This window comes from Diabrotica virgifera, chromosome 5 (genome assembly GCF_917563875.1).
Source record: "Diabrotica virgifera virgifera chromosome 5, PGI_DIABVI_V3a".
Taxonomy (NCBI): Eukaryota; Metazoa; Arthropoda; class Insecta; order Coleoptera; family Chrysomelidae; genus Diabrotica; species Diabrotica virgifera.
Window position 1 is genome coordinate 2,184,986 of NC_065447.1, and position 25,439 is coordinate 2,210,424.

The 25,439-nt window shown below is 33.6% G+C and overlaps 1 protein-coding gene across 5 annotated transcripts in view; it reads left to right on the forward strand.

Moving 5' to 3' along the window:
* Positions 1–25,439, forward strand: part of LOC114333597 (protein sickie) — an 823,608-nt gene that overhangs the window by 636,518 nt on the left and 161,651 nt on the right. For 3 of the 5 annotated variants that reach the window (XM_050651212.1, XM_050651213.1, XM_050651216.1), the window contains 3 exons: positions 1,957–2,191; positions 12,177–12,320; positions 15,017–15,043. In XM_050651212.1, the coding sequence (XP_050507169.1) occupies positions 1,957–2,191; positions 12,177–12,320; positions 15,017–15,043 (406 nt within the window). The remainder of the gene's footprint in view (positions 1–1,956; positions 2,192–12,176; positions 12,321–15,016; positions 15,044–25,439) is intronic. The other 2 variants (XM_050651214.1, XM_050651215.1) reach the window with 2 other exon arrangements.

The window sequence follows — 25,439 nt, forward strand, 5'->3', positions numbered from 1 at the left end:
TATATTAACTAATCATATTTATACTAACAGAATGGCTAAAGTCTGAGTTTATTGCACCAAAAAAAACAGGAGCCAAGAAATGCGAAGAATACCGTACGATAAGACTCATGAGTCATCTTCTAAATTGTTCTTAGAGATAATCCATAAGAAAATTTACAAGCTCTGTAAAAGTCAAATTTCCCTCAACCAATTCAGGTTCATAAATACTGTCGGTACGAGAGAGGCTTTGTTTTAATAAAGTCTTATTCCAGAGATGCAGAGACGTAAATTGCGACGTATACGCATGTCTGGTTGATTACGAGAAAGCGTTTGATCGAGTACAGCACGCCAAGATGTTGCAAATACTAAAAGAAGCAGAAATTAACAACTAAGATCTGATAATTAGAAACCTTTACTGGAATCAGGCTGCAAATCTCAGAGTTGAAGGTGAGCACATCGAATATGTGAAAATCATGAGTGGAGTGAGACAAGGCCGTATTTGGACTCTTCTAACCTTGAATATCTACTCTTAAAGAATATTTATCGAAGGTTTGCGCGAAACTGAAAAAGGTATTCTACACTCAGATGCAAAAAATCGATCCACTAAAAATTTGGTTATTTTTGAAGTTTCGAATTTCCTAAACCTGTTGTTGGATTAAGTGATTTTTTTACCACGTTATAGCCTTATTCATTGACAACATCGCTGTAATAATATTGTTGCTAGACAGTCAAACTGTCATTGTCTACCGGGTGTACGAATCAAACTGTGCCTTTTTCTCAAAGTTCGCATCACCCTGTGGACTATTCTAGCCTTTATAAAATACTGAAATTAAAATGTAACTATAGCCACTGGTTTTCTTAACATTTTGTCTTTCGATTCATTCGCTTGTATTGGATAATGAAAAAGTTAGGTACTTTAACAATTGGCCATGCTCGTCATCAGTACAGGGTGTTTCTAAATAAGTGTGACAAACTTTAGGGGGTAATTTTACATGAGAAAATAATCACAATTTGCTTACTAAGGAAATAAAACCTCACTTGTAGGTAAATGGTAGATAAATTTATTAAAATTTTTATCTAAAATGATCCAAATTGGATTGAAGTGGGTACATCTATAGTACAAAAATTACACAAACGTTTTCGGACCAATCAGTCCATCATCAGGTAGAAAACCTAAAATAAACAAACTACTGTATTAAAAGAGGCCAAGATGAAATTTTTGACTGTTTGAAAGTTAGGAAAATTAAAACATGTGTTTACTTACTTTAGATCCAAAGTAGTTGGAACTAGCTACATAGTTAGGTCAAAAGACCTTAAAATTACAATAATCAGGCCATTTCGGCTACAACAATGTCGACAATAAGTCGATGTTTAAAGAATTTATAAATGTAGTGGTACACTATAATGTGGTCTTCATCTTGGCTTCGAACTGATGACGCTCCCCTACATATAAATCGCAAACCGGTTAAATCGAAGAGAGTGAGAGCCGAGCACCAGCGTATCCACTATGTGGAGCTGCTACACCGAGCAAGGAGCACCCTCGTATGGATACGTACCTTTATGTGATAGAATGCAGTATGATGCCGGTATTTTCTTTTTATGTACAAGTCTGTGTTGATTGGCACTACGACAACATACTGTGGTCTAGTTGGGTCTCATTCAGTGGTAGTAGAAGTGGAAAACAGACTTAGAGAAAAGCGCAGGATTCTTAAGCAAGTTTTCCAATTAACAAAAATGGGTTTGATTTGATACATAGTACCATCTATTGATGATGAAATAATGTAAAGCGGTAATAAAATAGTATCAACAAGGTATTAATGATTTTAATACAATTCGAGATACCTGGTTATTCTATGACCATGCTGAGAGACACATGTACAAGTTTTTCCAATGTTTAGACACTATTTGCAGTGTCTTCACTGACTTATAAAAATCTTTTAAGTTAAGCAACGAAGTCAAAGTTTGTTTTGTTTTTAGAAGCAAGTCCACCCCAATTTAAAAGTTACTCATTGACGGGTAACACTGCCAACCAGCTCAGTCAGTCGGTGCGCGAACGCCTGATGATGGGTTCACAAAGTCTTCCAAAAGGTGCCGTCACACATCAAGAATACGGATTAGTGATGAGAGCGAGGCCCAAAGTCAGCGATGGGTCTCTTTCGGATACGCAGGCCATCGAGAACACCAGTCCTTATGCTCCTTGGCTACGACACAGGTAAGTGGACATTAGTTACTATAGTTTGTATCCATTGCATTCTTCTTCTTAAAGTGCCCTCTCTCCTCAATGGAGGTTTGCTACTACAATTGCAAACTCTTCTCTGTCTTCAGCTGTTCCTATTAACTGTTCAAAATGTAGCCCTGTCCATTACCCCCACTGTAGCTCAGTGGTAAGAGTGCCTACCTTTGAATCGAAAGGTCCGAATGGTCGTGAGTTCGAGTCTCACTAGGGTCAGAAATTTTTCGTTAATTATAAATTAATAAATGAAAATAGTTTCTGTCCTTTGGGGGGTCGGTACTCACCGGAGGGACCGCAGACGTTCGGATACAATTAGCGTCTCTTTACAAAGACAATGACGTCGACTTTGCAAAGTATCAAGACACTTACTCAACACACATACTACATATTACTCCCCTGAGTTAGTGATAAGATATAGTCTAACAAATCATTATGAAATTGACTGGCCAGTTGGTTGTGAAAACCAGTGCCAATAAAACACAAAACACACGCAGCCCTGTCCATTGTCGGATGTTTCTTAGTTACGATGGTCTTTTTCTTCCTAGCCTTCTCTTTCCCTAGATCTTTTCTTTCACTATTAATTGAGCATATTGGTATTGGTAAATATTACAAACATCTTCATTTTTTTGTCAAAACGTGAGAAAGAGCAAACTGTAATGCCAGCATTTCGGCTATGTAGATGGTGGCTTCATCAGGCAACTTATATTTAAACTCTTATCCAGAATTGTGTTGGTATTATGCGCATTCAATGTTACTTTCTTTATTCGAACTATCTTCTTTCTTAAAGTGCCCTCTTCTCAATGCAGATTGGCTACTACAATTGAAAACTGTTTGTCTAGTCTAAGCTGTTCTTATTAGCTGTTCAACATTTAGCCCTGTCCATTGTCGAATGTTTCTTAGCCACGATAGTCTTTTTCTTCCTAGTCTTCTCTTTCCTTTGAGATTTCCTTTCACTATCAGTTGAACATATTGGTACTTTATTTCTCTATTGTATGGTCTAGACATGATGTTTTTCTAACTTTCGCTATGTTGAAAAGTTCTCTTGCCTTGCCTATTTTATGCAGCACTTCTTCGTTTGAGGTATGCGATGTCCATAAAATTTTGAGGATTCTCCGGTAGATCCACATTTCAAAGGATTCCAATTTATTTACGGTTGATGTTTTAAGGGTCCACGTTTCAAATTCATAGAGAAGAGTCGACCAGACGTAGCATTCCGATAAACGTAATCGAATTTCAAGTTTTATTCGAGAACCAACAGTCTTTTGATTTTTTTTTTTTCGAACGAGTTTATGACCTATACGAGTTCTATTCTCGATTTTATTTCTCAATCATCAGGAATTAGGCTGCTATCGATATAATATACCAGGTAATTAAATTTATAATACATGTCAATTAAAACACAAGAGGCATGCGATAATTATAAGACTATAAGAAACGAAACACATTCAGTAGTAAGAAGAATAAAAAATGATCACTGGGAACGTTTTTCGAAAGAAATGGAACATGATTTTTATGGTCTCCAAAAGGAAATAATATGGCGCTTTATAAGAGGTCAAAGAACGGAGGTAAAGGAACTAATAGAACCAAAACACATCGAAAAGGATACATGGATTGACTATCTAAAAAAGCTCTATGCAGAGGAAGAACAAATGATGCTAGAACCAGAAACACCAGAAATTACCACAAATAAAGATGTTAATATAAGTACACAGGAAGTACGACAAACACTCGAAAAGCTGAAGAACAGAAAAGCTGCAGGTAAAGATGGAATACCAAAGGAATTACTGAAATATTGTGGAGCAGCAATGACAGAGTAATTAACAACATTAATTAACAAAATCATAAAACACAATAAAATACCGGAAGAATGGAGAACGAGTGAACTAATTCTACTATTCAAAAAAGGAAATAAAAAGCAGCCAGAAAACTAAAGAGGTATCAACTTGTTAAATACTACCCTAAAACTTACAACTAAAATCTTACAAGACGTAATGAATCAGAGGATAAGTTTAGCAGATGAACAACAGGGTTTTCGTACTGAAAGATCGTGTACTGATGCAATATTTGTCATAAAGCAAATTACTGAGAAATCACTAGAGTATAATAGACCAACATTTATATTTCTGATTGACTTAACTTAAAGAAAGCATTTGACAGAGTAAGACTCAAAGATGTAATCCATCTTCTGTATAATAGAGAAGTCCCTCTAGATATCATAAAAACTATTGAGAACATCTACCAAAACAACAAAATGGAAGTCAGAATAGATGGACAACTTACAGAACCTATAGATATAGGCAGCGGAATAAGACAGGGAGACTCATTGGGTGGAATGCATAAAACGTAGTACCTGCTAATGCTTCAAGTATGTACTACATTTTTGAAGATTTTACTACACTTACAAAGCATTATTACACTTAACAAATGCTTTGTAAGTGTTTTGCTACACTTTCAAAGCGTTTAATACTTTTTAAGTGTAGTAAAATCTTCAAAAATGGAGTACATACTTGAAGCATTAGCAGGTACTACGTTTTATGCATTCCACCCATTGAGTCCTATGCTTTTCAATTTAATCATGGATGAAATCATCAAAAACGTCAACAAAGGAAGAGGATCTAGAATGGGAAACAAAGAAAAAAAATACTCTGCTACGCAGACAACGCAATATTGATAGCCCAAGATGAAGATAGTCTGCAAAGATTAGTCCACAGATTTAACATAAGAGCAAAAGAATTTAATATGACAATTTCATCTCAGAAAACCAAAACAATAGTAAGCAGTAAAGAACCAATTAGATGCAAAATATAAATTGATGGTATCAGTATTGAACAAGTAATGGAAGTAAAATACCTTGGAATTACATTGTCAAGTTACGGAGACCTAGACAAAGAAGTGAGAAATCAACTACAAAAAGCAAATAGATTGGTAAGATGCCTTAATAACACTATACGGCGAAACCGACATATTAACACTGAGATGAAGTCAAGAATTTATAAAGCCAGTGTAAGACCAATAATCACATAGGCATCAGAAACAAGACCCGATACAGCCGCAACACAAAGACTACTGGAAACGGCAGAGATGAGAGTACTAAGAAGAGCGAAGATATCAGAAGACAATGTAACGTACAGTGTATAAAAGAATGGACATGACATGGAAATAGAAAAAAATGAATGTGTGTGTGTACTTTGTACGCACGTAAGAAGTTATACTTCTACTACATATTATGTGATTTTTATGACAATACCAAAAATTTAAAAAAATAAAAGAATAAAACGCACACAAACACATTGAAAAATGCCACAAAGAAAAAATTATTTCTAAACGATAATAATTGTTGGCAAAAATTTTAAATACGCATTTTCTAAAAAAAAATTATATAACAAATATACTTACAATCATAAAATGCATAAAAAAATAAAAACTTGCATCGGGAATCGAACCCGTGAATTTCTGGGCGCTTTGATTCGTAATCGAAGCCTAGACTCAGTCGTCCAATTCCACATTATTTGTCATGTGGAAAAATAGGGTAACTGAACGTTTTACTGTTTGACAGTTGTTTTGAATATAATTAAATTATGTAGTTTAAATTTTGTGGAAGAAAATATTAAAATATAACAAAACAGTAAGAAAACAATATATTAGATGAAGATTGGTAGAACTTTTGTTGGTAATCAAATTAAGTATGTAAATCAAAGCATTATATACCTACTAGATAAATAAATCTACGCCAAAAAATCATAATATAAAAATAAAAATCGGACCTAATTTGGGATTTCTCTCTAAAATCCCCATTCTTGAGAAAATAAATGTACAGTAGAGCGTCGATTATCCGAGCAAGCGTTAGTAATTGACGCTTAAAATATCTTCAATTTTCTTCAATATTGTATCCAAAAATAATTATGTTGTTGCAAAGACTGCACTTTTTTGTTTAGTTGCTAGTTGTCATTATCAAGATATAAATAAATATGTAGATTGTAGTAAAGAAAAGAGAGACGTTCTCACAAACAATTTATTTTACAACTGATACAATACTACTTTACTACAATAGTATGGACTCACACATGCAACCCATTCATTTTTTGAAATATGTAGATATATAAATATGGCTTTTATTCACTTGTGGATAAATATGTATGACTATAAATATGTATCAATATATTGTAGTTCGATTATCCGAACAAATCGGTTTTCCGAACAACTATGTCCCCCAATTAGTTCGGATAATCGAAGCTCTACTGCATTTCAACCTAATCCAAATGTATAATTACAATATGATTATAATAAAAACTACTTACCAAATTAGAATGAGTTTTCCTTGTCCAAAATAGTCCAAAAGTCCAAAAATATAGGTATATGAAAACTATTTAAAAAGGCAGTATAACTATTAACTAACTTTTGTTTGTTGTTTCTTTTCACGCAAATTTTAAAACACAACAACCATAAATAATCTAACTACAGCTGTGCCACAGCCGCCATATTGAATAATTTTTGACATGTCATTTGAACATCCAATCAGAACAAAGTTATAATGCGCATGCGCCGGGATCATAGGTTTTAACATATAAAAATTCACCCTCATATCCACGGTAAAGAAGTATAACTTCAAAAAGAATGGAACAACCACATAACCAGAATGGGGGAGACACGTGTGGTCAAAATAGCACGAGATAAATCACCAATCGGTAGAAGAAGGATCGGCCGACTTCGTGAAAGATGGAGTGACAACCTTCCATAGAGGTATCAATCCGCCAATGAACAAGCAGAATTGCTTATAAAGAGGAAGAAGAAGAAGAAAAATTAAATTTATTGACCTATTCTAAAATGTGCCCGTTTATTGTTATTAAAGAATTAGATATTATCAAAAAAGAATTAAAAAGCACCATAGAAGAAAGTCAGAATAAAATCTTAGAAAGCCTAAACGATAAAATTAAACGGCTGGAGAATGAAAATTTATCTCTGCGAAAAGCTCTGGAAAGTGTGCAAATAACTTGCAAGAAAAATAATCTAGTAGTATTTGGATTAGAAAAATCTGCAATTTCGGAAATCCCAAAGCTCTGTAGTGATTTAAGCAACGCGCTAAAAGTAGACATTTCAGAGAAAGATATAAGTGACGTATACTGCATGGGTAGTACGGATAAATGCCCAATTAAAATTGAGTTAACTCGACATATAAAAAAAACAGAAATTCTAAAAAATGGAAAAAATTTAAAGGGCACAGGTATATTTATATCACCTGATTTAACAAAAAGTCAGCAGGAAGATCTGAAGATCTTAAAAAAACACTTAAAAATTGTACGAGAAGAACAACCAGGAAAAAACAGCAATAAACAAAACAACATACGGGGCAACAAACTGTTTATAGACCATCAAAGTTATACGCCCAAAGAACTTGAAGAAAACCCAACTTTGCCGGAGGAAGAGGATATATCTGTCGCCTCAATTGGACAGAAGACCGAAGAAAAAATAGAAAACATGATAAACCGAATAATACCCAAGGCTAATGAAAAAGAGCCAACGCCAAAAAAACATCCATCGGTGTCTACTGTTACTGGAAAATCAACCAAGCCTCAAAAGTCATCCACTACATCAAATCCTTCGTTTGAAGAAAAGAAAAAAATGAACACCAGGTCAAACGAGCACCATTAAATGTGCGGAAATAATTAGTGTGTGCTAGTTAAAAAAAGAAAAATGGATAATTATGTTAGAGACTACGAAGAAGAAAAAGTGGACACCAAATGTGTAAGTAGTGATAGTTTTAATAAGGATTACGCAGTGACGATAAAAAATGACTTAAAAATAATTCATTGTAATGTTAGCAGTATAGGTAAGAATTTTGATAATTTTTGTTTGTTTTTGTCAACTTTAAATGTTAGCTTTGATATACTAGTTCTTACGGAGACATACATTCAAGATGATATTGATAAAACCCCATTTTTGTTAAAAAATTACGATTTATTATACAATTATGGTGATTTAAACAAAAATGATGGAGTTATTATTTACATTAAATCCTCTATAAAATATGAATATTCTGTTGTACCATTGGGGAACATCAAGTTACTTGAAGTCATTTTAAATTATAATAAAACAAAAATCTGTTTGAGCGCTATCTATAAATCACCGACAGTAAACATAAATAGTTTTAATCAGGATTTGCATCAATACCTCATAAGTAAAAAACGAATGTGCTTTCATATATTAGTTGGTGATATTAATATTAATTTGTTTGAGGATCTAGATCACACTGAAGAATACCAAAATATTCTAGCTTCACAAAATTTCTTGTCTTATATAAATAAAACAACTAGACCTAGAAGTCAAACTTGTATAGACCATTTCTTTATAAAAAGACCTGCTGATTACACTAACATAACTTCATTTGTATTTGAAAATAATACCACTTCAGATCATTATCCAATCGCAGTTTCCATCCCTAGTCTAACCAAAACCAAAGAAAACAAAATAATAATAAAGAAGTACATCAACTACAAAAATCTAAAAAACAATTTGAAGCAGGAAAGGTGGTTGGATATTTACAATAAAACAAATAAAAATGAAGCGGTTAAACTTTTCATCGACAAAATTTTAAATTTAATAAACAAAAATACAATTATTTTAAAAAGAAACGATCTAAAAACCACTTTTAAAAAAGATTGGATGACAGAGGGACTTTTAAAGTCTGTACATGAAAAACATAGATTGTATGATCAGCTGATCCAAGATCCCTCAGATAACTTAAAAAAACAACGATATACAGACTACAAAAATAAATTAAGACTTTTAGTTAAAACTGCAAAAAGAAATTATACAAAACAACGAATTGAAAAAAATAAGACCTCTTCTTCATCACTTTGGAATGTAATAAATTCATTGTGCGGAAAAATAAAAGGAAATACAAAAATTGAATCGGTTAAAACCAAAACAGGAGAAATAATAACAGACAGAAAAGAAATTGCAAATGAATTTAACACACATTACAGCACATTAGGACAAAAATATGCACAAAAAATACCCGTTTGTAATGACCAGACTGAGGAGATAGATAGGATAGAAAGCAGCATGTACTTGTATCTCGTTGACCAAAAAGAAGTGGTAAATGCAATACAATCTTTAAAAAACAAAAAATCTCCTGGCTGGGATGAGATCAAGACAGAAACCATCAAACAAATTAAGGAAGAAATTATTACTCCTTTAACTTTTCTCATTAATGCATGTTTTCAGGATGGTTGCTTTCCAGAATGTCTTAAAATAGGCACAATCAAACCTCTGTTTAAAAAAGGAAATAAAGAAGACGTGATTAACTACAGACCAGTCTCTTTGTTGTCTGTTTTTTCCAAAATATTTGAAAAAATTTTAAAAAATAGATTAGTAAGTTTTTTTGATAGGTTTAGTATAATATCGGATTGCCAATACGGTTTTAGAGAAAGAAAATCGACACAAGATGCGATTTGTAAACTAACATCACAAATATCAGAAGCTTTTGAGTCTAATAAACGTAGTTTATGCATATTCGTCGATCTCTCTAAGGCGTTTGACACGATATCTCACGAGATCTTGTTGAAAAAACTTGAGAAGTATGGTCTGAGAGGAAGGGTTTTGACATTACTAAAAAGTTACTTAACTGACAGAAAACAATTTGTAGAAATTGATGGTGTCAAAAGTGATCCTGAAGTAATTAATTATGGCGTACCGCAAGGGACCGTTTTAGGCCCTCTACTTTTTACACTATATGTTAATGACATGCTCAAACTAAAAACTGTTGGAAACATAATTAGTTTAGCTGATGACACTGCAATTTTTTATAAGGCAGATAATTGGGAAGATCTTAAAATTATAGCAGAGCAAGACTTTAAAATTATAAAAACATGGTTGCAAATAAACAAACTCACATTAAACTATGAAAAAACTAAATATATACCTTTTGCAATACATAAAAATTCTCTGCCAACTTTTAATTCATTAAAAATAAATAAAAAACAACAAATATCTAAAGCAGAGCACATAAAATATTTAGGAGTTTTAATTGACAGGCACCTTAAATGGGACTTACAAATAAAAAATATTATAAGAAAAATTCGAGGACTGCTACCAAAATTCCGTTATTTAAAAGAGTTTTTGGATGTTGAACAGCTTAAAATGCTTTACCTGTCTCTGGTACAATCTCATCTTGTATATGGGATTTTAGGATGGGGTGGAGTGGCTGATTGCCATCTGGTGACCCTTCAAAATACTCAGAAATGGTTTCTTAAACTAATATATGGAAAACGAAAAACATATCCCTCAGACCAACTTTTTCATGAAACTCAGGTTCTTGATGTTCGGCAATTGTACTGCTTAGAGTTACTTAAAAATATTCATAAAGATAAAATTCCTCTTAAAGTAAAAGTGTCAAATTATGAAACAAGAAGAAAATTGAATGTCGAATGTCTTCACACTTTAAAAACAATCACGCAACGGTCAATTAAATATTTTGCTCCAAGAATTTACAATCAATTGCCCATCAAATTTTAAAAATGTCAAAAATTTTTGTTTGTATAAAAAATTAGTTACTGCTTGGGTAAAAGAAAACAGGGAGTTGTGTAACAATTTAATAAATTTAAATTATACTAGATAAAAAAAAACATAGAAATTAGATTAGAAACTGTAAAATAAAATAATGATTTGTAAAAAAAAAAACAATAAACATAAACTTGTCAATATTAGACAGATTAAGTCAACAAGCATGTTTATGCTTTTAAGACTTTTTTTTTACGTTTATTTTAGTGTAAGTAAACCGAAATTGTATATTATTGTAATTACTATTGATTTGAATAAACGTATATTATTATTATTATTATTGTACAAGGTTGAGGTACATTTTGGTTTTTTCGGATTGACATCACTTTGGTTTTTTTAATGTTTATTTTCATACCGAATTGCTCACAGATTGAGTTGGTCCTGTCGATGAACCGTTGTAGACCCAAGTCGGAATCCACAATCAACACCGCATCATCGGCGTATCTGATGCTGTTGATGTTTACACCATTCACCTTGACTCCATCCTTGAATCCTCCAGCGCATCTTTAAATGGAAACTCGGAATAAAGATTAAATAGCAGGGGTGTCAAAACACATCCTTGTCTAACTTCCCTCCTAATTTCTACTTTTGCGGACATGGAAGGTTCGATCCTAATTCTGGCGTTATGGTGCCAGTATACGTTTTTTTGTAGTTTGATGGCTTTCAGTCTTTCCCCTCTAAACCGACTTCTTGCAATCCTTTTAATAGTAAATCGTATCTTACTCTATCAAATGCTCCCTTTCATTGATAAAACATTATTTTGTAATTAGACTGAATATTTTTTCCAATGGAGAAACTGTGTTGTGTATAAAAAACTGTAAGTTGTGTTGCATACCTTCTAGCTACATCAACCGTTGTCAGTGATTTATACATAGATATAATAACCTGTAGATTAGGCAATGTATGGGCCGCTCTGTGGATCGAAGTTTAACGTCAATATTCAGGATTGAGTGGTCTATCCATCTTTGTCTGTCACATACTCGGGATCGCTTGGTTAAAAGAGATAGATAGACCACCGATCGACTGTTTCCGCGTTACGCTTTTTTGCTCAGTATGCCTTGTCTACGGTTAATATGTCTATGGATTTATATCATGTATTTGTCTTGTCATTCCATTTGCTGTAATAGGGCTTTTCATTCACAGTCATTTGTTTCAAGCTTATGTCATATGTCGTATAATCCGTGTATATTAATATTATACACAGATTATACAACACATGACAGAAGCTCGAAACAAATGACTTTTCATCGATTGTCATTTGTTTCGAGCCTCTGTCATATGTTGTATAATCTGTGTATAATATTAATATACACGGGTTATACGACATTTGACAGAAGCTCGAAACAAATGACTGTGAATGAAAAGCCCTATTAAGAAAGATTAACCTTTTTGTGTTTTGTTTTAGCAACACTTACTCAGTTGCTCCTAGATTATCCGAAACTGACAGTATGGAATCTCTGACGAGTTTACCAGGTCACAGAAGTAGCTTGACGCACGCCAGATTGTTAAGGGATTCCCCGTCAAGGTTAAGTCGAAGCAATAGTATAAGGTATTTTTACTAACCAGTTGTTCTCACAGATTTTTTGTTTAATTTCACAAATACATGGTGTTTCCATTAACTTCCATTAACTCAGTAATAGAAGATTAAGACAATGTTTGTAACGACATTTTGACATTGTTGTCATCGATTACAAAAAATACCTTATTAAAAGACTGGTTATGACTTGCAAATAAACTGTAAAGGTAGGGAAAAGGCAAAGAAAGGTAAAACTGGTCATGATGTAAAGGTAGGTAGTTAAAAAAGTACTATTTTACATTTACATATTTTGCAGGCCAGATCTGTACGAGGGATATCATTGAAGAAGTCAGAAGCTATTTTAACGCTCTTATGCAGATTCTCTGCAAGTTACATATCTTTAAGTACCAATATACGCAAACGAATGTTAGATGTTACGTAGTGTCCTCCTCTTCGGAGTAAAAAGCTGGAGTCTTACAGAAGATGTAATAAACTAACTAACCAGATAAATAAATATAACTCGTACATTCTCTAGAGGTGAAGAAAAGACAAAGAAATTATTAAAACCGTAAAAACAGAAATTGATTTACTTCGGCTACATTATGCCTAATACTAAATAGCGACTTCTAACAGGCAAGCTTGAGGGAAAGAGAGGCCCTGGACGTAGACGTATATCCTGGCTGGCAAATCTTAAGAAATCCACTGGTTTAACATCAACTGATCTATTTGGAGCTGCTGTGACTAGAATAAGATGGGTCAATATGGTCGCCAACATCACTAGAAGATAGGCTTCTTTAGAATAAGATAAAACTAGCAAACAATGAGTTAGCACTTTTTAATTTTTAAAAACTTGCGATAGTGGATTTTTTATTGTAATTCAGGTTTTGTTTGGTTATATGATATAGCTATTGTTTATTTTTCTTTATTTTGTATTAATTGGATAAAACACCATGTATTTTCAATAAATTTAAACTTGGTGCTGTAAGTATCTTTGTGCTATAAAACAAACCCACAATATTGTGAGTAAGCAACAATATGCCCAAACAAATCAAAACAGATTAATTTTGAGTAATAATGTTTTGTTATATCATTTCATTACTTTATCAATATATCCCATCCAATATACAATTACATACAGTGCTCTTCAGAAAAAACTATCCACTTCATATTATAACTTTTGAACCACTGATTAAAAAAAAACTCAAAAACACATCAAATAATACTTGAAGGGGGAAATATTATACCATATTTAAGATTGCCGGGAAAGGCACCCTCTCAACCCCCGTATCATCCCTTAATTTTTTTTAATTACTTCCACCTTTTTTATTTTATATTTGGATTCTCCTCTTTATACTGATTTCAAAAATGTAAACACATGATGCTTAAAGTGATTAGTTTATGAGAAAAAAAATACAAACGCAAGAAAACTGGACTGAAAAAATTATTTTTTCAACAATTTTATTACATAGGTAGGTACAAACATTTAGAATGAACATTTCACTACCAAAAATTTTATCAATAATGGTTCAAAATGACTTTTGAAATTATGAATAATTATTGTTAAAAGTTTTAATAATTATTGTTAAAATTTTTGGTAGTGAAATGTTCATTTTAAATGTTATAAAATTGTTAAAAAAATAATTTTTATTCAATCCAGTTTTCTTGCTTTTGTATTTATTTTTATAATAAACTAATCACTTTAAGCATCATGTGTTATACATTTTTGAAATCAGTATAAAAAGTAGAATCCAAATATCAAATAAAAAAATAAGGGATGATATGGGGGTGAGAGGGTGCCTTTCCCGGCAAGCTTAAATATGGCATAATGTCTCCCCCTTCAAGTATTATTTGATGTATTTTTGCGTTTTATCTAAAAATCAGTGGTTCAAAAGTTATTTAAGGTGGATAGTTTTATCTGATGTTATATCCAATGTGCAATTTTTGTATCATAGCCCATAAATGTAGGTAACTTAATATATAGTGTACGATCTTAGACCATAAAGAAAATAGTTTATGTTCTAAAGCCTGTGCTGTAAAATTCAAATATTTATACTCTCGTCCAAATATCGAAAGAAATTTGTAAATGCTTAATATTTATGTCCAGTAAAGGTAGTAAAAAGACACCAAATTCTTCTTTTTAATCTAGACATTTACTTCTATACACAGTCACTGGATACCCCAGTAGAATTTAGCAGCATTTTCTTGAAACTATTACCCCTATAAACATGTAGTAAAAATGAAGATAAATTGTTTTAGTTAATTTGTTTATTAAATCCCAGTTCAAATCTTTAACTGTGTTTGATATTTTAGTTCTAATAAAAACCACTGTTTATACAAATACAGAAACTGAAAATTAAAGTGAAAATACAACAAAAAAAAGTCAAAATTTGCGGCATAATCTTATTAAAAATGATAAGATTAAGTTTACGCTATTTGAATTTTTTTTATTTAATTTAATACTAGGTAGACAAGCTAGGTACAGCATTTTATAAACCAAATCATAGAAAGTTGTTCTATATGAATGCGCCCAAATGTAGGCAACCGATTATACATCATGCACCTCGTGCACCGAACATATGCAACCAGTTATACAGCATGCACCTTAGGATATAATACAATAATGTTTAATAATAGGACTTACGGCATCAAGTTGAATATAATGATATGTATTGCACTTTTTTGACTGTCTTAACTAGATAATTATAACATCGAATGTTTCTTACATACAGCTACCTCAGAGAAAGGACTTTTCCAAGGTATTAAAGCGGATAAAGGCCTTTTTGCGAATAAACTTTTTTCTACCACTACTTGAGCTAAATGTTTTCATAAATATCTATATATCACTAACTATAATAGTGTTAGTAGGTATTCACAGTTTGAAAGATTTGCTAATGAGCATAAAAATGTATTATCACAATAATTAAAAAAACTGACGTGCATAATTTTTTTTAATTTACATATATTGAATATTAATTCGAGGCACTATTTTGTGAGCAGAATTAAGGGAGATCAATTTAGAAATTTAGGTAAGATCAAACTGGTGTTTAAAACTCGGAAAAAACCCTTTCACCCTTTCACCTTTTGATCCTCTTTCTTAATGTTCCTTACCTTTTGGCTCTTGTTAATCGCTTTTCCAAATCGATAAAATCGAGCTTTTCCCTTGCTCATACTCATCGCAATATTACCTACTCCTGTTTGTCGCTTTTTGATTCCCTTTGACATTTTTAAATGCTTTTAGACGCTCTTGGCAAATTTTTGACAGTTTTTTTTTTCTATAGGGCTTTTCATTCACAGTCATTTGTTTCGAGCTTCTGTCACATGTCGTATAATCCGTGCATATTAATAATATACCCAGATTATACAACATATGACAGCCCTATAGGCCTTTTCATCGATTGTCATTTGTTTCGAGCTTCTGTCATAAGTTGTATAATCTGTGTATAATATAAATATACACGGATTATACGACATATGACAGAAGCTCGAAACAAATGACTGTGAATGAAAAGCCCTATTACAACGTTCTTATTTCTGTTAAAGACATGGTGACCTCGACTTCATTGGTAATAACGGGTCAAATATCAAGTATGCTGAACTGAATTTAACAGGAGCCATCATTTGGCCGTCAATGTCATATTTCACAAATAAAAAAAAATGAAAACGTTGAAAAATGGAAGAAAAGCCTCAAAAATATGACTTGTTGAGCCTCTTCATGAAATTGTCACTTTTTGGAGCTTTTTTGTGTTTTTGGAGATTTTTTATCTCCTTTTCTATGCCTTTTTCGTTGCTTTTGGTGCTTTTGTCCTTCATTTTATCTTCTCATTCTTTTCGCCATTTTACATCGCTTTTTCGATGAATTTTGTTTCGTTTTTCGGTTAATTTCATCGGATTTTTACTCCAGTTTGTAATTTTTTTTATTGCTTTATTCCCTTTTTGGCACATGTTCGTCGCTTTTACTCTGTTTCAACGTGTTTTGTGTTGACGAAATAACTATATTGAAAAGGGTTGAACAAGCAACGAAAGGCAGGAAAAATGTGATGTTATCGACGGTTTTAACGATTTTGGTGTTTTTTCATCGCTAAAAAATCTTTAGTGGTAACAGCATCGAATATGCGACACAGATGTATAACAAACTCGAAAAAGCGATTAAAATCTCCAAAATGATCACAAAACCGAGAAAAACTTGATATTTGACAAAAAAAAACAAATTTAAAGTCTATTAATGCAATACGTTAAAGCTGTTTCGACGTTTTTAGTACATTGCATCGTCCTGCGCAACTGGTGCGATCCAAAGGAGGTGTTGCAAACAGAAAGCGTTTCAATAAACGTTGTCACATTGTGTCGATTTGTTGAAGAAACTACGCATGACTTCGATTGTTTTGGACATCACCAAAAATGTTCCAAACAAACCGGCTTAGGAAACTCTCATTAGGAAAAGTGGACGGCTTTTTTGCAGAAAGGAACCAATCCACAAAAATGAGATTTTCTATTATACCATATGTATTGTAGTACGGGTCATATAGTTTACTCCAAAAAAGATCCAACCCACCAAGTCGTTCCTAGCGCTATCTCTTAATGAGCGAGCTTTTCGAGATGCATTAAATTTTCTATTACCATTAAAACTTTAACATCAATTTACTCGATACGATTTTAGTGTTGGTTCCTTCGTTCCTTTCTGCAAAAAGCCGTCCAATTATTCAGCAATAAAATTCAGCTTCTTTACTAAAACAATGGATATTCTGGTAGCAAAACATGATATTTATGAAGAAATTGAAAAATACGTACAGAATTGGAAGAACCAAAAAAATATTTAAATGAAAAAATAGACAGTGCAAAACCAAAGTTAACATAGAAAACAATAACAAAGTTATTGTTTCGCAACATAATTAGTACTTTTAAGTCACAATAGGCACTTGGGGGCTACATAGCGTTTAGGTAGGGGTAGAGGGACACAAAAAAACGTTACGGTACGTTACATGGTGGATAGGGAAGGTAAAAAATTTTTAAAAATTGCGTTATTTCATATTTAAACCCTCCCTTGTTTGTATTATTTATTTAAAACGTTATTTACTATACTCGTGACGTACAACGGTATTTATTTTGTGCTCACTCTACTGTACAATTTTATATAAATACTCCTCATAGTCCTTTTATTAAATCACACAATATTAATGCTACTGTGAATGCTCGAAGAGAATTATCGAACGATTTACCTTTAGTAAACATTTAGCTCAAAGAGTTGTCGTATTGTTTCGAAATTAAACACCTTCTTGAGCGCTTGGCAGTTGTTTGTTTTGTCCGCTTTGATTGTTTCTCACAGCCTACTACACGACAAAGAATTTAATTATCTAATTTCCGATACGATATTTAAAACGATTCACGCTCAATTCACACCATCACAAAAGCTGTTTACTTTAATATTGTTTTTTTAGTCAGACGTGTTCGCTTTTTGGTTTTGATTTGTACTATTTACTATTGTTTGGTTTTTAGTTTTAATTTTAATTTGATTTTTGGTGTTTTTTTAACAGAAGTAAATTGAGTTTACGGCCATGAGAAATTTGGTATGATTGGCTTTAATTATATCGTTAGCAGAGTGTTGACTCTTGGGAATAAAAATACGTTATAACTTGTTAGACAAATTAAACTAAAAGGTGATGTGGTAAATATTGAAATGATCTTTTGCAAGTTGCTGACTGATGGACAGGCAGAAACTACTCGGTTTTATTTACCTCTTTTACTGAATCTATAGAACTACGACAGAAAGTTGAGGAGTTAATGTTTAAAATAAAACTCCAACTAACTATGGGAGCCTACTGTTAACTATTGTTTGGTTTTTAGCGAAACAATAATCGGAGACAATCAATTTGGATTCAGAGCTGGCATGGGAACGAGAGAGCCCTCTTCAGTTTACTAGTTCTCTCCCAAAAATGGTACGACCAACAGAAAGATATATTTATATACTTTATAGACTTTGAAAAAGCATTTGATAGAGTAAGACACGACCTACTATTAGAATGTTTGCAAAAAGTCGGTTTAGATGGAAAGGACATCAAATTATTATGCTAAGAAATTTGTACTGGAACCAAAACGCCAGAGTTACTAGAGTTAGGGTCGAAGGTTGTACTTCCGCAGAAGTAGAAATTGGGAGGAGAGTTAGACAAGGATGAGTTCTGTCACCCTTGCTGTTTAATCTTTACTCCGAGTGTCTATTTAATAGGCACTGGAGGATTCCAAGGATGGAGTCAAGGTGAATGGCGTAAATATCGACAGCATCAGATACGCCGATGATACGGTGTTGATTACGGATTCCGACTTTGGTCTATAGCGACTCATCGACAAAACCAACTCGACCTGTGAGCAATTTGCTATGAAAATAAACATTTAAAAAACCAAAGTGATGGCAATTCAAAAAAACCAATACGTACCTCAACCGTGCACAATAAATGGGCACATTTTAGAACAGATCAATAGATTTAAGTACCTGGGATGTTGGATCGATAGCAACCTAAATCCTGATCTAGAAAAAAGATCGAGAATAGAACATGCCAGAAAATCTTTCGAAAAAATCAAAAAACTGCTTTTAGGCGAGCGGACTCCCCTAATTTGAGGCTTGGAAAACGAAAAAGCGACCATGATAGGTGAATGGCAAATTTTGGCCACTCTTTATATTTTCGAGGTCGCTGAATCCGAATATGAAGTTTATTTTTATCTAGAATTGGTGGAACATGTTCAAAAATCAAATTTTATGCAAAAATGCGAAAAATCAATTTTGATGATTTTTCATAATTACCTTGCTGTATCTTTGGTCTCTGTCAATATTTCCTTTTGAAAATTTTACTGCATCATCCTTGAAAAATTTAAATAAAAATAAGATTTGTCCGAGATATTTAGACAAATTAAAAGAGTTGTTAATTTTTAAACATTTTTTCGTCTGATTTCGTTAGTTTCATGTTTACTTAAAAAATTTGTGTGACAAACTTTTTGGCTTATAATTTTAATCAACACAGCATTAAAATATAAGTCATGAAGAAGTTTTCTGTTTTCTAGAAAATTTCAAGTCAAAATATGCAATAGGAAAAAAATTATGTGACTTTATAGACGAGTGGCATTCCCCCCAAAAAAAACGCTTATTTCTCGAGATACTGACCACGGTGTGGTGAATGGCTAATTTTGGTCTTACTTTATGTTTTTGATGGTGCTAAAAACGAAAATGACGTTTATTTTGAATTTTAGATGGGGGAACATCGTCAAAATCGCAATTTTACCCTAAAAATAAAAAAAAAACGAAATCACGTTTTTCTTAAAATTAAAAGTTGCACCATGTTTTTTTCTATAAACATTTTGTTCTTTGTACTATATATTTTAACATAAACTTGATTAAAAAGCTAAATTTCAAATTTTGTCTCTCAACTTTTGCGATTAAACTTTGCAATTCAGGAATCTGCACCTTTTACTTTAAACAATTCATAACTTTTAATATAAGAAGACAAAAACATTGAACAGGTCCCATTGTCTTCAGAAAGGTGAAGAATATATACTATAAAAATAAAAAGTATTAAAATGGAACAGAGTTGTAGCGAGTTAAAGGCAAAAGAACGTGATTTAATTTTTTTTATTTTTAGGGTAAAATTGAGATTTTGACAATGTTCCTCCACGTAAAATTCAAAATAAGCCTAATTTCCGTTTTCAACACCATCAAAAACATAAAATATCACCAAAATTAGCCATTCACCACACCGTGGTCAGTATCTCGAGAAATAAGCGTTTTTTGGGGTGTGCCGCTCGTCTATAAAGCCACAACTTTTTCCTATTGCATATTTTGACTTAAAATTTTCTAGAAAACTTCTTCATGAATTATGTTTTATTATTGTGTTCGTTAAAATTATAAACTAAAAAGTTTGTCACTCAACTTTTTTAAGTAAACATGAAACTAACGAAATCTGGCGACAAAATGTTTAAAAATTAACAACTATAAGGGGATGAGGGTTTAGGGTGTGAGAGTTAGGATATATTATAGGGGTTTTGCTCGTACTCGAACTTCAGCTGTAAATAATGGGAAGCACCTTGCACATCGGGGTTGAATAATAATAAGCACAAACTTTACTGTGAGCGGTATAATCACCGAAAGAAATAGAAACAAACTACATTATTAAAACTAATAGTTCAATGGCTTGGAGTACAATCAGGCACTCTTGAAGCAGTCTCCGCCATGTCAGCTGTCAGCCGTTGGGAGAACCTACGTCACTTAGTCGGCAGGGTTGCCAAGTATAATTCTTGTTACATCCTCCCCCTTTGGATCAGACGTATAGAGTATGGCTGATACAAAACGGAATAACTGGTTATTAGCGAGGGCTTGGAACAGACCTCGGCATCATACATGAGCATCTTGATAGCGCTTAGGAGGGCGCTTGGAACGTCTGGGTCTCTGTATGGAACAATCAATCTGCGTAGGCAACGAGGTACTACTGGAGTCGCTGGTTGTGGTTACAGGTACACCAGAACCTGTAGATTGCTGCGTTGTCTTAGGATGTCGTTTAGGGATAGCCCCTCTGCTTTTGGCTGCGACATCTTTCTGCAACGTGGTTGAAGGTCGACCTCTACTACGTAACTCATGTAGAGGAGTTACAGGCGAATCGGAATCATCTTCCACAAAAGGATGGAGAGCAGACACGTGGTATTTTCCGATCGATACATCTGGGTGCGTTAGAGTTGCTAACTCGTACGAGGTGGGAGAAAGTTGGTTAAGGATAAGGTATGGGCCATCGCGACGCGGCGCAAATTTAGAAGACAGTCCTGCATCACTTTTACTAAGGATGTGAGTCTTTACTAGAACTTTCTGTCCCTTGTTAAACACAACGGTTTCGCGAAAATGTTTATCTGCATACAATTTCGAAGAGTCTTGGCGTAACTCATTATTTTCTCGCGCACTTAATAAAATGTCAGTATGCCTGCGCAAGTAAGGTGTTATCTCGGGAATAACCGTTTCACTCGCGATAATAGCTCGTATGTCTTTATGCACATCTGTGGGCGTACGTAGCTCACGCGCAAAGTTCAAATAGGCCGGGGAATAACCGGTAGCTAAATTTGGTACGGTATTCATAGAAAAACGTATACTGGGTAGCACTTCATCCCATTTAGTATGGTCTCTTTGAACTAAAATGGAAATCTGAATCTTAAGATCTCGATTTTTACGTTCCTCCGGATTTGAGGCAGGGTGATAAACAGGAATGAGTGATTGCTGAATACCTAGGCAGTATGTAAACTGCTGCATTATTTTACTAACGAATTGGGGTCCGTTGTCACTTATTATTCTACGAGGGGTGCCGTATCGTAAACATATTTCACTTATTAGTACCTTTGTGCACTCCTCCGCAGTAGCTTGTTTTAACGGGAATATTTCTATCCATTTCGTGGAAGTATCTTCCACTGCAAAAATCCATCTGTTTCCCTTTTCAGTCACAGGTAGTGGACCCACTAAATCAATTGCAACGCATTCAAAGCGTTGTGCCAACACAGGAGTTTGAATTAGACCTGCTGGTTTTAGATTCAAAGGTTTATACCTTTGGCAGTCGATGCATTTCTTTATATGCTTTACAACATCTCGCCTAATGGTAGGCCAGTAGAAACGAAGAGCAATTCTTTGGATTGTCTTTTCATTTTTTCCCTCCCCCTGGAGGAGACATGCGCCAAGTGCATTACAAGTTTTCAAAAATGACAAAGCATGTTTAGCATTGCGTGGAATAGGCATTTCAGCAATTGCTGATATCTTTCCTGGATCAGGAGCGATCCCATTGGGCGTAAGAAGGTGTCCTAAATACTTTACTGAAGAGCGCACAAAAGTACATTTTGCTCTATTTACACACAGTTTGAATACTTGTAATCTTTGAAACACACTAGCTAGATCATTGATATGATTTTCAAATGAGCTACATAAAATAATAATATCATCTAAATATGCCAAAATAGTAATACCTGGTAATCCGCTACGAAAACGGTCAATAAGCCTTTGAAAAGTAGCAGGCGCGTTTTGTAGACCAAAAGGCATACGATTAAATCTAAAAATACCAAAAGGGGTAATAAAAGAAGTTTTATCTCGATCTGATGGACGAACACTTATTTGATGGTAGCCACTTTTCAGATCTAGTGTTGTCATAAATAGTGTCTGTGTGGTGGCATGCAACAGATCGTCCATCCTCGGTAGAGGATATCTATCTGGTACAGTTATTTCGTTGAGGCGTCTGTAATCAACGCACATGCGAAAGGTACCGTATTTTTTAGGAACGAGTACAGTTGGTGCAGCATAAGCTGAGTCGCTTTCATCAATGATTTCCATTTCCAATAAATGATGGATTTCATTTTTGAGTATCTCTGCTTTCTGAGGTGTTGTCCTATAAGGGGGCACAGCGATTGGAATATCACTGGTTAAATTAATACAATGCTCAGCAAATGGTGTAGGTTCATTATGTTCCATAAAAACGTCACTGTACTGATTTATCAAGCACTGTAAAGTACTACGCTCAGAAGTATTTAACTGTGAAGCTTCGTCCTGTCGTAGAGTAAGTTCAAGAAGATTAATTGAAGCATTGCAGGAGTTAGGTTCCCGTAATAGTTTATGTTGAATATCAGGAGAATCAGCAAATGAGAATTTCATTTGAGAGATATTAATAATAATATCAGCATTTTTTAAGAAGTCTATGCCAAGAAGAGTTTTAGCTGATGTGTGTTCAGGAAATGCCACAAAAGTAGTAGGTATGGATCTATCTAATAGGAGAACCAAACACTCAAAAATATGAGCTGTTACCGTGCGGCTTATACCGTCAGCAAGCACTAAACTCATTTCCTTGGAAATATAGTGTAGACCTTTGTTTAAAAAATGATTGTATAGTCTAATTCCAGCTATAGTACATTTAGCTCCAGTATCAACATATGCGCAACCACTCAAACCTAAGACTTTTATTGGTAAGAGGGGACGATTATTCAAATTGTTAGTTTCTGCTAAAAGAAGCTCTACAGAAGAAGCTGCTTCTGTGGTAATAGGATTTACAGAAATTTTACAGTTAGGACAATTTGTGCGAACATAACCAGGAGTATTGCAACCGTAACAAACTACACTGGAAGAACGTTGAGAAGGTACATTTGAAGTGCTAGGATTCGTATTTGGACGACTAGGAGATACAGAGGTGCTAACTGAATCATTAGAATTAGATTGCTTAAATTTTCTGCATTCCGGCTGAGTATGGCCAAAAATTTTACAAAATGTACACTTTGGTCTGAATTTTGGTTTAACAGAATCCTTGTCTTCATTCGATTGAGGTTTTTGTCGACGATCAGAGTCGGTAGCAACTAAACCTTCCTTTAAGGATGCTTCGATTTCTCGAGATTCCCTTAAAAGTTCCTTAAAGTCTCGAAATTTATTCCTTGGTAACCTTTTTCGTATTTTACGCGCCATTAAGCCATAAACCATATCCAACTGAACCTCTTCGGTTAGGGTATAAGGTAATTGTGCGAGCAAAGCTCGAATACGAGAAACAAACAGTTCGGTAGGTTCCTTAGAATTTTGTTCACGCGAGAATAATTCTCGAAATATTAAATGAGGAGGAAGTTTTCTCGAATAGGCATCTCTCAAGGCTTGTACAGCGTCTTCCCATGTGAGAATGGTATTTTTGACACCTTGCCACCATGTAGCAGCACTAGCATTAAGAAGCATGGATAAACCACGAAGAGCATTTTCATCACTTATTTGGGAACAGTCCTTAAAAGTGATCACATTGTCGAGAAAAGCTTCAACATCAGCGTTAACAGTACCATCAAAGCGAGCAGTACATTTAACGAAGTTTCCTCCTGACGTATGTGTAGGAGTTCTATTAATGTCTCTGATTTGTACCAGAATATCTTCAGATACTTGTTTGTTAGAATTAGCAAGTACCGAAAGTAATGAATCAAATTGATCTTGTGACATTGTTACCATAGCGGGAGCAGAACATTCTCCTGCTGTAGGATTTTTTGAATTACCTTTTGACATTGTACAAAGTATAGCAGATAACCAAATATTACTAAATGTGTAACAGACACAGGCAATAAAAGTGATTTTATTGTAAAAATTAGATAGTTATATGTATATGCAATAAAAGTTATTTTATTGAGAAATCGTAATATAATTACATGCAATAAAGTTATTTTATTGAAAAAGTATATAATTATATGCAATAAAGTTATTTTATTGAAAAGTTATATAATTATATGCAATAAAGTTATTTTATTGAAAAGTTATACAATTATATGCAATAAAGTTATTTTATTGAAAAAGGTATATAATTATATGCAATAAAGTTATTTTATTGAAAAAAGTTATATAATTATATTTTAATTTAAAATCCGAGCAAATTCGGTAAAATTTTAAATTTGGCAACAAAATGTTGAAAAAGTTTGAAGAGCTACGAAACAGTGTTAGACATAGGCAACACCGCGCAGAACGACAAGTAAGCGAACATCAATTCGAATAATCGAAATACGAAATCGATTCCCCGTACTCAGATCGTGCATGCAAAATCGATATATACCGGTGAAACATGAAAATCGGCGCAAAATACATGCCACGCCACGATATGAAAAAGTAGGGTTATTGATTTTAAAATACTACTTACAGCGAAATTCTGGTATTAAAAGCACTTTAACACTTACGAAACAATGTCTATAATTCCTAGCCACAAAGTTGGGACGCCAATATAAGGGGATGAGGGTTTAGGGTGTGAGAGTTAGGATATATTATAGGGGTTTTGCTCGTACTCGAACTTCAGCTGTAAATAATGGGAAGCACCTTGCACATCGGGGTTGAATAATAATAAGCACAAACTTTACTGTGAGCGGTATAATCACCGAAAGAAATAGAAACAAACTACATTATTAAAACTAATAGTTCAATGGCTTGGAGTACAATCAGGCACTCTTGAAGCAGTCTCCGCCATGTCAGCTGTCAGCCGTTGGGAGAACCTACGTCACTTAGTCGGCAGGGTTGCCAAGTATAATTCTTGTTACACAACTCCTTTTAATTTGTTTAGACATTTTGGACAAATCACATTGTTATCTAAATATAGTATTTTTACTACAAAAACGTTATTACGCAGGTCAAAATTTTTGACGTAAGAGAACTGT